This window comes from Zootoca vivipara, chromosome 2, assembly GCF_963506605.1.
Source record: "Zootoca vivipara chromosome 2, rZooViv1.1, whole genome shotgun sequence".
In the NCBI taxonomy this organism is placed as follows: Eukaryota; Metazoa; Chordata; class Lepidosauria; order Squamata; family Lacertidae; genus Zootoca; species Zootoca vivipara.
This window is the reverse complement of record NC_083277.1, coordinates 47,957,141-47,969,676: the sequence shown is the minus strand read 5'-3', so window position 1 is coordinate 47,969,676 and position 12,536 is coordinate 47,957,141. Positions and strand designations below refer to the sequence as shown.

Below are 12,536 nucleotides of genomic sequence, written 5' to 3'. Positions count from 1 at the left end.
TTACGCTATTAGAATGAAAATAACTAACCCGGAGTGGACATTTGTGAAAAGACTGTGATCTTCCTTCAGTTCTGGGACTGAAAATAATTTCCTAGTCTTGGAAATTTCCTAGGCATTCTGTTCCATGTTCTTCAGTTCTAACTATGTCTTTTGCACATAGATCCTGGGATCATAGTAAAACACAAGCCGTAAGTCTGACTACTCCTGCAGTAGGGGCATCCCTTAGCAACTGCTTCACATGTACACAAGCCTTCTGATCTAAAGCTTTTGCATGTGGAGACCCTTTAACCTGGCCTAGAAATAAATTCAGACAGGACTCAATTTTTGGTTTGGTTTTTGGCAGAATTTAAGCCACAACTTTTTGATTACAAATCAAGTGAGTGGTTCCAAAGGCCACCTAGGGTAGCGCTGACTCTAGGCGGCACCATGGGTCAGCCAGGTGAACACCTGGGACGGGAGCCTGACTAGCGCCTAGCCCGAGTTCCCCCAGATGTGCCCTGAACTCTGGATCAGGGCACAACCCCACTCGGGGAAGACCAACCATGAGTCCTAGGATTCCTTTTACAGGAATACCCGTGGACAGGGATGGCTAGGAATCCTGCCACCCCTATCAGCATGAACCAGAGCCTATCCAGCAACCTTACAAGTTGTGACAATTTGCTACGTGACAGGCGAAACCCAAGTGGCAACAGCCAATCAGCCAAGTGGGGGAAATTCCTACCATGCCCCTGCTTCAAAACAGGCAACACACAACGGCATAGCAAGGTCAAGCACAAGCCTTAATATTAGGGAGAGGTGGGCGGGTGTTCCGATGCACTGCGACCCAAGAAGAGGATCTCGAGAGTCATGTGCAACAGTTAAGTAATGGTCCCTCTGACTATTTGACTGGCATGCCCATAGCCCAATTGCTCCCCGTCAGAGGGCCCACCAATAGGGTGTTGTGGCTGCTCCAATGCCCCGCCCCAACACCTAGGTCTGATTGCCAGGTCCTACTGCAACGCTTGCCTTCTCTTGTAGGGAGGACCCGATTTAACATCAAGATTGCCTTTGCAATGACCTTTTCCCTTTATATGCTGTTCAGTAATATATCTAAAGATTAAGGAATGATAGTTTTTGCTTTGAAACATAAGAGCTGGTCTGTGACTTCCTTAGATGGGTATATCAAGCAGAGGATATTAGAGTTGATGTACGAGGGACCCAGATATATCTTGATTATGTTCACATGTCTTTCTTTTCAGACTAGCAAGTAAAGCTCACTTAACCAAAGTCTTACCTGATTTTAAAAATCACACAGATGTTAAGTCTTCAAGAGCAGATTATGAGATATAAAAGCCATTGAGAGTAGTGTGGAAATATTTGTATTCTTTAGTTGCTTTAGACAGCGATGGGAAATAGTTCCCACTGGGAAGACTATTTTAATGAAAAGGATCATGTTGATTTTTGAAGTAAAGCCATGAAGACTAATAACCATTTGCCTTTGCATCATCATATGTCCCGTCCCCCCCGCAAAAAAAACATATCCCTTTCTGTTCTTACTTTTTTACACTAATTAAAAGTACAAGTAAACTGCATTTTAATTCTAAAAGCTGATTAGGGGAGAAAGGAAGAGTAATTATTGGTAGGGACAAAAAACAAACAAACTCCAGCACCTGATATATTTTCTGCCAAGCTCTTCTCATTGGTGTGGACAGTAAGCAGTAGAATAGCAATGAATATGACTGAGGAAACTAGTGTGCCAATCACACACAGAGAAAAATTGGATATAATTGACCTGTTTACAAGATAATGCCACTGTCTGGACACAGCCTAATACATTAAAAAAAAATTTAAAAGCCAGAGGCGCTTTCTAACAGGATATCAGTCATAGTTTACCACTGTTATGTATGCTGCAATATTTGCATTGCAGAGTTTAGCAATTTCAAGATAAACAACCTGATCCCATACATCTCTGTTTGGAAGTAAGCCCCACTGAGTTCACTGGGACATACTCCCAAGTAAGTGTGAGTTGCATCTCAGCTTAAGTCCTTCAAATGCTTTGCCCTTGAAAATTATAGCTGCACACTGAAGAAAACTTGTTAGACTTTGAATACGTGGGATAGGTAAACAGTCTGCCAAAGTATTTTTAGAAGGTATTATGCTCATTTAATTCCATGCCAAACATGAGCAAACTCCCACTGTGAAAGTGCCCTAAGGTGTAGCACATCGTAATTTACTTCTTGACAGTAGTGCTTAACAATAATCAATAAAGCCTTTCATTTGTAAGAAATCCAGATTTCAGACAAAACACTTTTCAGTCTGGTATTTAGGAATCTTTAGGTGTTCTTCATGTTAACAACCACCCTTCATTTTGCAGGGTGTAATACATTGATACAATATCTTTCACCCACCACATCTCCAAGATCACAGCAACCATGAGCCACAGACGTCAGTGCAAAATTCTAACTTCATTGCACTCTGTCCATTTATTCCTACTCTCTGCTTCTTGTTGCTTAACCAGTTCCTGGTCTACAAGAGCATCTCGCCTCTTATTGCATGACGGCTAAACTTACTGAGAAGTCTTCATTGAGTTACTTTGTTAGACTAGCCACTGAATGTCATGTGGATGCTCCTCGGTTATTATTCCATAGTGATACATTTTCCACCTAATGTTAATGCTAATGTGATCCTCTTGGTGAGTAATGAGAGTCCCAGGAACAAATTTACAATTTGGACAAGGGGCTGGGTGGGAAGAAATTTGCAAAATTTGCAGCTGCAGTTTTTCAATAATGGTAGAATTAAAAGCTGCAATATGGGAATATTTACAGAGGATACAACCCAGTCTACCACAGGTGCTCTTCCCATATGCAGTGAATTCCCATAGTCTCAATAGAACCCTGTTAGAACCAACCCACCCACTACGCATAAGTCAATGCCACCCATTGAGACATTGGAAGGAACTGAGGCTGTGTGCGCCTCTCATATCTCTGTCTACATATCCCTCTCACCTCTGTAAAAGCTGTTCATGTCCTAGAACCTGGCATTTGTGTATAGATCTCCCAATACTTCTAATGGCATGATACATTGCACATGTTTTGGCCATGTGTGGGAAGAGGGAGAAAATCCATGCTCTATTGAGTCTTCTGTGGGAGGTTGCAGTTCCTCAATTTATTTCGTTGTGACCGGGATGGGGGTGGGGGGCGATTTCCATAAAGACATGCCTATGCATGTAAATTCACTATTATTTTATATTTCCCAGCTTTGTTCAGCTATGTGAACCTCACAGATAAAGGACAAAAGTAATTTACACTAACTCTGTACGTATTAATGATGATAACCTTGTAATGTGAATTATAGGTTGGGAAGCGCACTTTATCTAGAGAGGCATAAAATGAGAGTTTACAACCATTAAAATGATGAAAACGCAATTAAGTCAAAAATAAGGACATTCAGAAGTGTTATAGTACACATGAGACATAAATCTGCTGAGGATATCTGTTTATTTATAAAAATATAATTTGAAGAAACAAACTTTTTTAGTGCTAACTACAATATTTAAAGGTGAAGCAGTCCAACAAATCAAACACTTGACAGAATGAAGTATCAGAAAAGGTTGTTTTCAATTGCTGCTTGGCAATTTTAAGCAAGTTACTTTCTTTGCAAGTAGGAGATAACATTGCTTGCTTTGTGAAGAGTTTGAAATATGGATCTAAGTGCCAGGTTGTGGTAGATCATGCAGTAGATATTGTTGGCTGCATGGATATATTTCATGACTGACTCCTATTGAAATGAACAAATTTAGCCAAAACACAGTTAGTGAATTTGTTTAATTCATTCTGTATTGTTTAATTCATTTTGTATTGTTCAAGAATGATTAGCCCAAATGGAGTTGGAAATCAGACTGCTTCACAAGTTTAATAATTGGAATTTCTTATGGGTTTATGTGTGCTCCACCGACACACACAATCGGGGGTGCCTGTGCTGTTGCTAATTTTTTGTTTTGCCATGTCTTCCATAGCAGCCATGTTGTGCTATGCTATGGCAGCCATTTTGATTGCATTTTGTGGAACCTAATAAATAGAATTGTTTAATTGTATCTCCTGCTTGTGCATAAGTATGCTGTCCATACCTGAATGCAATTAAATTGTTGATTAAAAATATAAACAAGTACCGGTAAGAAATAGCACACAGGCTGTGTGACAGCAAGCAACAATATTGGGAACTGGCCAGGGGCCACCAATCCAAGAACTCCCAGCTAACCACAGGCACTAGAAAATGCTGCCGTGAACTACCATCATCACAATGGAAGCAAGGAGCTCCAGTCTTCTGCCTTCTCTCAGGGTCTCAGGAGGCTGCTGCAAGTGGGAATTGATTGATGGCTTTATTTTATTATTGCTACCCACTTGAGAATTTACAAATTGAAGAAAGTTAAACATGTACTGTATTCAGTAAAAAAATATGCCATCCCTTTTATTATCAGGGAATGGCTTGGCCCTTCTTGCACTTTCTGCTAGAGAACGCCATGTACATGTTGTGAAAATGTACCGTACATCTTATGGATAAATTATTATTCTGCAGCAAGGATCTGTAAAAAAAAACAAAAAAAACCCATTGTCTGAGCAAAAGTAGGAAATATCTGAACTCAGTGCTTTTATGTTAAAGAGAGAGAAATTATGGCCTGGAAGACATATTCCTTGCATTATATAAAACAAAAGGCAAGTGTGGGAGCTCTGCGCCATAGTAATGAAGACAGCTTGCCTGTACCAATTTGCCACATACAGACATTCAAGACAAGCTGAATCCCATCTGCCAAACTTTCTAATGAATCATTTCTAACAGAGAAATATGATCTTGATAATGAAATGTTCATTGCTTACGCAACCGTTTCTAAACTTGTGTTTCTTTCTTTCTTGCCCTCAGCTAACATTGCCAACATTTCCTGTTGTTGTGAAGATTGGACACGCTCATTCGGGCATGGGAAAGGTGCAGGTGCTATTTATCTATCTTGAGGGGAAATGGTGGAACTACTTTTTTTTTTAAAAAAAATTGCTAGGTAAACACTGCAGGCACCAAAGTCTATAATGGAAGCAGCTAAAACTTCAGGGCAGTAATTATGCAAATCCATTTTGAGGCACATGCTTAGAAGTCCATCCGTATGTATTTGCTTAATTTTATGCATATGCATAAATCCCCTGAGCATATAATCCTCTTGTAAAAGTCGGTGCTTTTCAAATTGAAAGATGCTTCAAAGAGTTAGAACTGTTCTTAACTAAAAATTGACAAATTACCTCTGCCAGAAATACTGTGCACCCGTGATATTTGTCCTCTGTTTTATATTATTTAACCTTTTAATAGTTCTATAATGAACTGGACTTACACCCTCCCATCCATTCAATCACTACATCTTCCATCCCGTTTCCCTAGTCCTTCACCTCCTGTGTCCTTCCATTTAAACCCCACTTACCTGGCTGGAAGTCTTGCAGCACCAAACAGATTCAGGAAGAGGAAAAGGGGGACGTGCTGCATCCCTTCTCTGGTAAGAGGACACAAGGTCCCTAGATAGGTCCCTAGATATGCCCTAAAACTAGTACATGAGCTACTCTCTTCATTTTATTAGTTACCCACTCCCACACAGCCTACAGATATTGTAGTAGCCTTTGAAAAACTAAATTCCCAGGGGATGAGGCCACTGAAGCAACATAGCAGATGCCAAAGACAGGAGGGAGGGACAGATTTTCTAACTTTCTCCCCCCCCCCCAGCTGTTTGCTGCTGCTAGACATACTCTTCAGGTGGTTTAAAGGAAAAGAAAGGTGGGTATTTGGGATTGAAGTGGGTGGGTGATAAAGGACTTGGACAAGAATTCTTCTTTGGCTCAGGTTTTAATCAAAGATGGAGAAGTTTCTGATTTTGTAAAAATCTATCATTTTAGTATTATAAGCCCTAAAACTAGTACATGAACTACTCTCTTCATTTTATTAGATGCCTACTCCCACAGAGCCTGTCTTTTCAGTATCATATTTTTACATCTGGCATTCACTATCTACTCAGCATTTTCCATTCTAAAGGCCAACTTCTTCAATCAAATATGTACACATCCTTCAGAGTGAAGTATTTACTATGGGAGGTAGCATCACAAGTGACAAAAGATCTTGGCACTAGTCTATTGAACCTTTTGAAGAGAAGCTAAATGATTTAGTGAAATCCAAGCTCTCTCACTTAATTGGATTAGAATATACTCTGATGAACTAATAGCGTACTATACTGATTAAACATCCTTCTAAACCTAACCTTTTAACATTTAGAGAACAAGCATTTTACATTTGCTTTTGTTCCGTTTTTAAGTCTATATCCAAACATCTTCCACAAAAGAATTTGAAATCTCATCTTCCCCTATGCTGAGATCCACTAAAGTGCATAGTGAAAGACTTCATTGTATTCTATTGTTGAAGGGAAAGTAAGCTGGAGAAGTCAATATTTTATATGCAAAATTTTATATGTAAAATATATATGTAAAAAGATAATATAATTCTATAAATCTACTTTTATACCATTCCTCTGTTTTTTAAAATATTTTATTTATTCTTGAATTTGAAACATTGCTATCTGTCCTAAATACCACCACTTGTTTCCTTACAGAGAGGTCCCAATTCTTTATTGTATTTTCAGATTGTCTGTAAACATGTGCTTCTATACCCTTCATTGATACTGCTGGGTCAGTTTTACAATAAAGCATTGCTAGAAATTAATTGTCTGCATAAAGACATATTAGAGGGGAAATGTGTTGTAGATATTTATATAGATGAATAAATCCATAATAAGTAGGGGTGTTCAATGATGTCATTCTCTGTCTCAACTTATTTCCTTGTTGTATAGAAGTGCGGTTGCCCCTCATATAAAGATGCTTGCTTTGCAGGGACACCAATTTAAGGTTGGAGTTGAGTGGGTGACAATGAACAGCAATATACAGAACTGATTTCAAGGAATCCACTGAAATCTGGGCATTTTCCAAACATCATTTCCTGTCCTGGGAATAAATATGGGGGGTGGGGACTGAATTTGGATATGTTTTGTACATTTGCATGTTAGATTTCGCTAAGTATAAGGGGAAATGTTTAGCAAAAAAATAATACAGTATAAACTTGTTAAGTAAGTTCAAGAAGTAGAATTTCATTTATAAGTAAACCTAACAGTTCTAATCTTATTCTTTTTTGTCTCCCTGTGCTATAAATCTATGGCTAATAACAGGTCAAGGTAGACAACCACTATGATTTTCAGGATATAGCCAGTGTCGTAGCACTCACTCAGACCTATGCCACCACTGAACCCTACATAGACTCCAAATATGACATCAGGATCCAAAAGATAGGCAACAACTACAAAGCATACATGTGAGCAAACATTCTGGTTTGTTTGTTTGTTTGTTTGTTTGTTTGTCATTTTCAGTTCCATCAGCTGCAAAGCAGGTAACAACCAGACTTTATGGCCTTGCATGAAAGTTCACCATTATCCTAATGTGGAATCTACAGTGCATCAGTAATACTGTGAATCAGTGAGTAAAATAATGGGGATTTTTTAAAAAAAGGATATTAAGAAATTCAGTGAACAGATTAGAATAATTCATCTTTTAAAGTGACGTGCAGTAGAATGCAATCAAAACTTTATATAATTCCTGAACATAAAAAACAAAACAGACAGATTCTGCAATTTAAAAAGACAGGGATCGCTTGAAGAAACATCCACTGGAAATTGCCCTAGAGTCATTTTCCATATTTCAAAATAACCACAAAATCCTAAAGGTGGGTGGGGGAAAAACAACTCTCTTTTCAATATTTTTTTCCTTAACAGACAAGCAAATTATTATCTATGAATCACATTGAAAGGTTACCCAGAACAGTTATCTGTTCTGAAAATTAAAATGCACACTTTTCAAACTGCTTGCCATAAGGCCTTTGAAGAAAAACCAAATATGTAAGAAGTTAGATTGACAACCAGGCCGTTGATGAAAAACTCTGCAAGACTATGCAGAACTCCTTGTTAATCCAAAGGCAATGTGTCTAATTCTCTACTTTGTGTAAGGTGATGTTACATAATATATTTATTACAAAATGACCCACTGCCAAGTGATTTAGGAAACATAACTCATAAATTCAGTCCATAGTTCTTATTTTTGTCTTTAGCCAGTATAGAAGCAATTTCGAAGCACTGAATACCTACCAATAAGTGCCTGGTTGTTGTTGGCTTGTGATGACACAAAGGTGGGTTTTTCCACTGATGGCACTGATGTTATGGAATGCACTCCCTGCTGTAATAGGAGAAGGGCTGTCCTCATTGGCATTCTTCTGGCTTTTGATGGCACACCTGTTTACACAGGCATTCCCTTGATCTCTCGACCCAAGTCTCCAGCTTTCATTACTGTGTGTTTTAATGGGATTGTTTTATTGGGTATTTTAATTATGGTTGCTTGTATTTTAATGCTCACGTAACTGGTTTATATACTTGTAGAATGTTTGGAAACCTATTTGGGCACTAGATGGTATATGCATTATTAAATAATCATAAAAAATAATGCTCAGGGTGAAAGGAAACAGGGGCTCTAGTGGCACTTTAAAGGCTAACAGATTTTATTAGGGCATGATGAAAGCCCATTTCATCAGAGGCATGATATGTGATTCTCAGTTGTCATATATATGCATGTTTAAAAAGGGTAATGTAAGGGTTGCATGTTATGTGACAACGCCGTGACAAATATCATTAGTCTTTTTGTTGTTGTTTGGCAAACCACTCCAGTATTTTGCCAAGAAAACTCCATGGACAAAGACAAGAGGCATATAAAAGTTATGACGCTGGAAGATGAGCCCCTCATTAGTCTTTTAGGTGTCACAATATAGGTACCCCACCCCCACTTATGAACATCCCATTTTTGTGCAACCACGTTTACACAGGTCATCGTGAAATAAATAAATAAATGGACTGGTCTTCCCTCGCTCGGGGATGCTTCCCTCATGAGGAACGGCGGCTTTCAGCTAACCAGCCGGGCGGGAGGTGCCTTCCCCCACCTCCACTGTGCATCCACACACCCCATCTGGCACTGGTTCCGCTGGGCGCGCTTCTCAACCCTCACCCTCCATGGCCAGCTGCTACCATCAGATGCACTGGCTCCCTTCAGGGAAGCAGGGAAGCTCGGGACAGGCCAGACACAATTTCACTTATGTGTGGAGGTTCTGGAATGTTGCCCGTATGTAAGTGGGGGGATGCTGTACATTTGTTGGCCAGGGTCTGCATAAGAGTAGAGCAGGCAGCAAAAGGTTAGGTCCTCTTCAGGAAGAAGCCAGGGCCAATCAGGGAGGGAAAAACACCTTTATTTAACCTTTAAGCTTTAGTTAAATTTAGGTAGCTGCTGAATTATTTAGAATATTATGTCCCTTTTCCCAGCCCCAAGAAGCTGTCAGAATGGCTTGCAAAAGAGTCTCACAATACTATATACGGTACATTCAGGAATAGTTTCAGGAACAGAAATAACCTGACGTTGATATAGTGCCAGTTTATTCAGGCAGCATTCCTACTCTCATCTTGGTGTCTTCCATGGTGTCACACTTTGACCACTGCCTAACAGAGGGCAGAGCCCACTCAGGACCAACAAGGCAAGAATGATGCCAGTTAACAGGATCTTGCTCAGCTCTCGAGAAAGGCGAATCTTCCCTAGCTGGCTGTTGCCAGTTGCCAACAGAAGCTCCCATTGAGGAGATCTTCTGAGACAAGGGAGTGGGGCAGGCCATCTTGTAGCCAAGAATGGATGCAGATATTCCAGTACAGTGGTACCTCGCAAGACGAATGCCCTGCAAGACGAATTTTTCGCAAGACGAATGCGTCTTGCGATCTGATGGTGACTCGCAAGACGAATTCGTTTTGCGAAAAAATCATCTTGCAAATCGTGGTTTCCCATAGGAATGCATTGAAATTTAATTAATGCGTTCCTATGGGCAAAAAAAGAAATTTCAATGCATTCCTATGGGAAACCGCGATTCGCAAGACGAATTTTTCGCAAAACAGATTGACAGATTCATTTACTAAACACCATGCTTTTCTTGTAAAAACTCAGATTTTCAGAAAACCTTCCTTCAGAAATCTTCTTATTGTGAGAGAATATAGATACAAAAATTGATCCATGAGAAACCTGTGGTTCTTGAGATGTTTCTGGACTACAGCTCCCCACATCATTGACCATTGACCATGGAACTGAGGCTAATGGAGTTTTAAGTCCAACAACATCCGGAGGGGCCACAGTCACTGCCATAGTTGGGTCAAACCCGGAAGATGTCTCATTTAGGTTTGTTGCTGAATTTTGCCCAAATTGGCTTTTCTGCCCAGGAAATCTTATGCTGGGATCCAGCAGGTTCTCCTCCCTGCCGGTGACTGGGATTAGGGTAATTTCCTTGTCTGCAAAACTCCTGTAGATGCAGTGAACTGCATGATAAATTGGAACCTCCCTGCTGCCCCCGAGAAGTTATATGGCAAGGCAGGGGCTACAAGGCTAATGTGTATGTTTAGATGTGCCTGCTTCCTGTAGCAGTATAATTGAAAATGAAGCAGCATCATAAAGATTATGTTTCCTGTGAACTTTGGAACAAGGTCTTTATTGTATATAGACCTTGAGAGAGTTGTTAAAGGATACTGAAGGAGTAACTAATCTACATTAAACGATCTGGAGTGTGTACCCATTACTGTCATTCCATTTGGACCGTACCATTTCATTCCATTCCACGCTTTGCAGTCTCTTTCTATTATTATAGTAACACGTTGTGGAATAAATCACATGCTCTATTTCCACGGTCTGTTTAGCGCAGGCAGTCAATTCAGTTCTCAACGTTTTTATTGCATTCATTGTCTTAGCTGCAATGAGTACATAATTCAGTTTGTTTCCCATTTCTGTTTTATTCCTTGTTTTCATTTCAGCAAGTTCCTAAGTGTGTTGAATGTTTATGTCATGTCTGTTAGCCCAGCTGCATTTGACTCCCCTCATCCTTCTGTTGCGCAGCTTTGATGCACATCTGTAAAAGCTGTTCGTCTCACTTTTCGATACCACTCCCATTCATAGTGATCATTTTAGACATCCATGTTATTTTCTGTTATTTTTGCAACATGTTTTAGAATGTTTGGTTGAAATAGGGAGGAAGGAGCTCACTCGTCCTGTCCAAACACAAAGATGAGCAAGCAGGAAGCCGTGGGAAGAGAAGAATTTCCTAGCTATGGATCCTTGTAAGAGTAGCTGGGTACAAAAGCATTAAGAACGTTGATAAGAATTTCTCCGCCACTAATAAGTGCCCTGGAAATCTACAGCCCTGCTGCTAAATTTTAATTATATCGACCTCCATGCCTTATCCTTTTAAAATTATGCAGCAAATGTGGAACACAGTTGTCCAGTTCTCATGCCACAGTAAGCCAGACCATGGCTTGCTGTGGACATGCAAGCTCCTGTAAAGGAGAGCATGGCTACTTTGTCCCTCTCTGGTCAGTCTGCTGCTGCACTGCATAGACATGCTTTGACTTAGCATGCCATCTGAACCTGGAGCCATGGTTTAGATCTCCTGAACAAACTACAATACGTAAACAAGAGCACAAACTTTTGTAGAGCTCAAGGTTACTCTGGAGAGTTAAACCATAAGCCTGGTCTCGGATGACACACTTAAGCCAAAACCTGGCTTACCTCAGTACACAAAGGAGCAAAGTGGCTGTGATTCGCTTGCACAGAGCCTGGGCTTATGGCATACGGCAATCATTTGGTTTATCATGATACACAAAACAGGCCAGTATGGCTTGTGTAAATGTAGCTTTGGGATCTTGTGTGAGTTGCAAGTGAAGTAGGGAGATTCAGTCCAGGTTAATAACAAGAATAGCAATAAAAGACGTAACAGTCATTGCCATTTTCTTGGAAACGTTCCAGGGATTGGGTGCAACTGACCTCTCCTCAAAACGCAAGGGTACGTATAGAAGGACCTCTGAAGATGCTCTCAAAAGATCAGAAGAACTCACGTGGGTTGCCCTTTAGCTGCCAATGTCTAAGCTGTGTGGGATTTTTAAGGTTAATACCAACACTTTCAGTTGTGCTCAGAAATGGATCAAGAGCCAATAATACCTGTCAGGGAACTCCCAGGGGGTCCACCGGAGGAGAGGGAAGGCAGATCAGGTTACAGGGATCCCCAGCCCCTCCTTTCCTCCACCACCTCTTCCAGCCGAGGAAGCAGCGAGACGTCTAATGAGGAGGAAGAGGAAATGGTCAGCTCAGAAGAGAGAGGGGTCAGGGATGCTGGACAGGAGCCCCGGCACCAATTTAGCCAGGAGAGCTCCAAGAGGGAGACATTACTTTCTCTCCCCCAGCCACGTTGCGGGGTCAAGCACAAAGAGGGGAGGAGGTGCTTGGGGGTCTCCAAGTTCCTATGCTGGGGGAGGAGCAAGAGAGGGGCACTCCTGGATTCTGCGAGTGACTAACATGGACATGTTTTTGGTAGCTCAGCACTGTACATAGTTTGCACTTAATAAACTGTTTAAAGACAGTTGGAAG

General features: G+C 40.6%; 1 protein-coding gene across 1 annotated transcript in view; it reads left to right on the top strand.

Annotated features, from left to right (window-relative positions):
* SYN2 (synapsin II) overlaps positions 1-12,536 on the top strand; it is a 152,167-nt gene that overhangs the window by 110,423 nt on the left and 29,208 nt on the right. The window contains exons 6-7 of the mRNA XM_035106223.2: positions 4,897-4,959; positions 7,223-7,365. Of these exons, the coding sequence (XP_034962114.1) occupies positions 4,897-4,959; positions 7,223-7,365 (206 nt within the window). The remainder of the gene's footprint in view (positions 1-4,896; positions 4,960-7,222; positions 7,366-12,536) is intronic.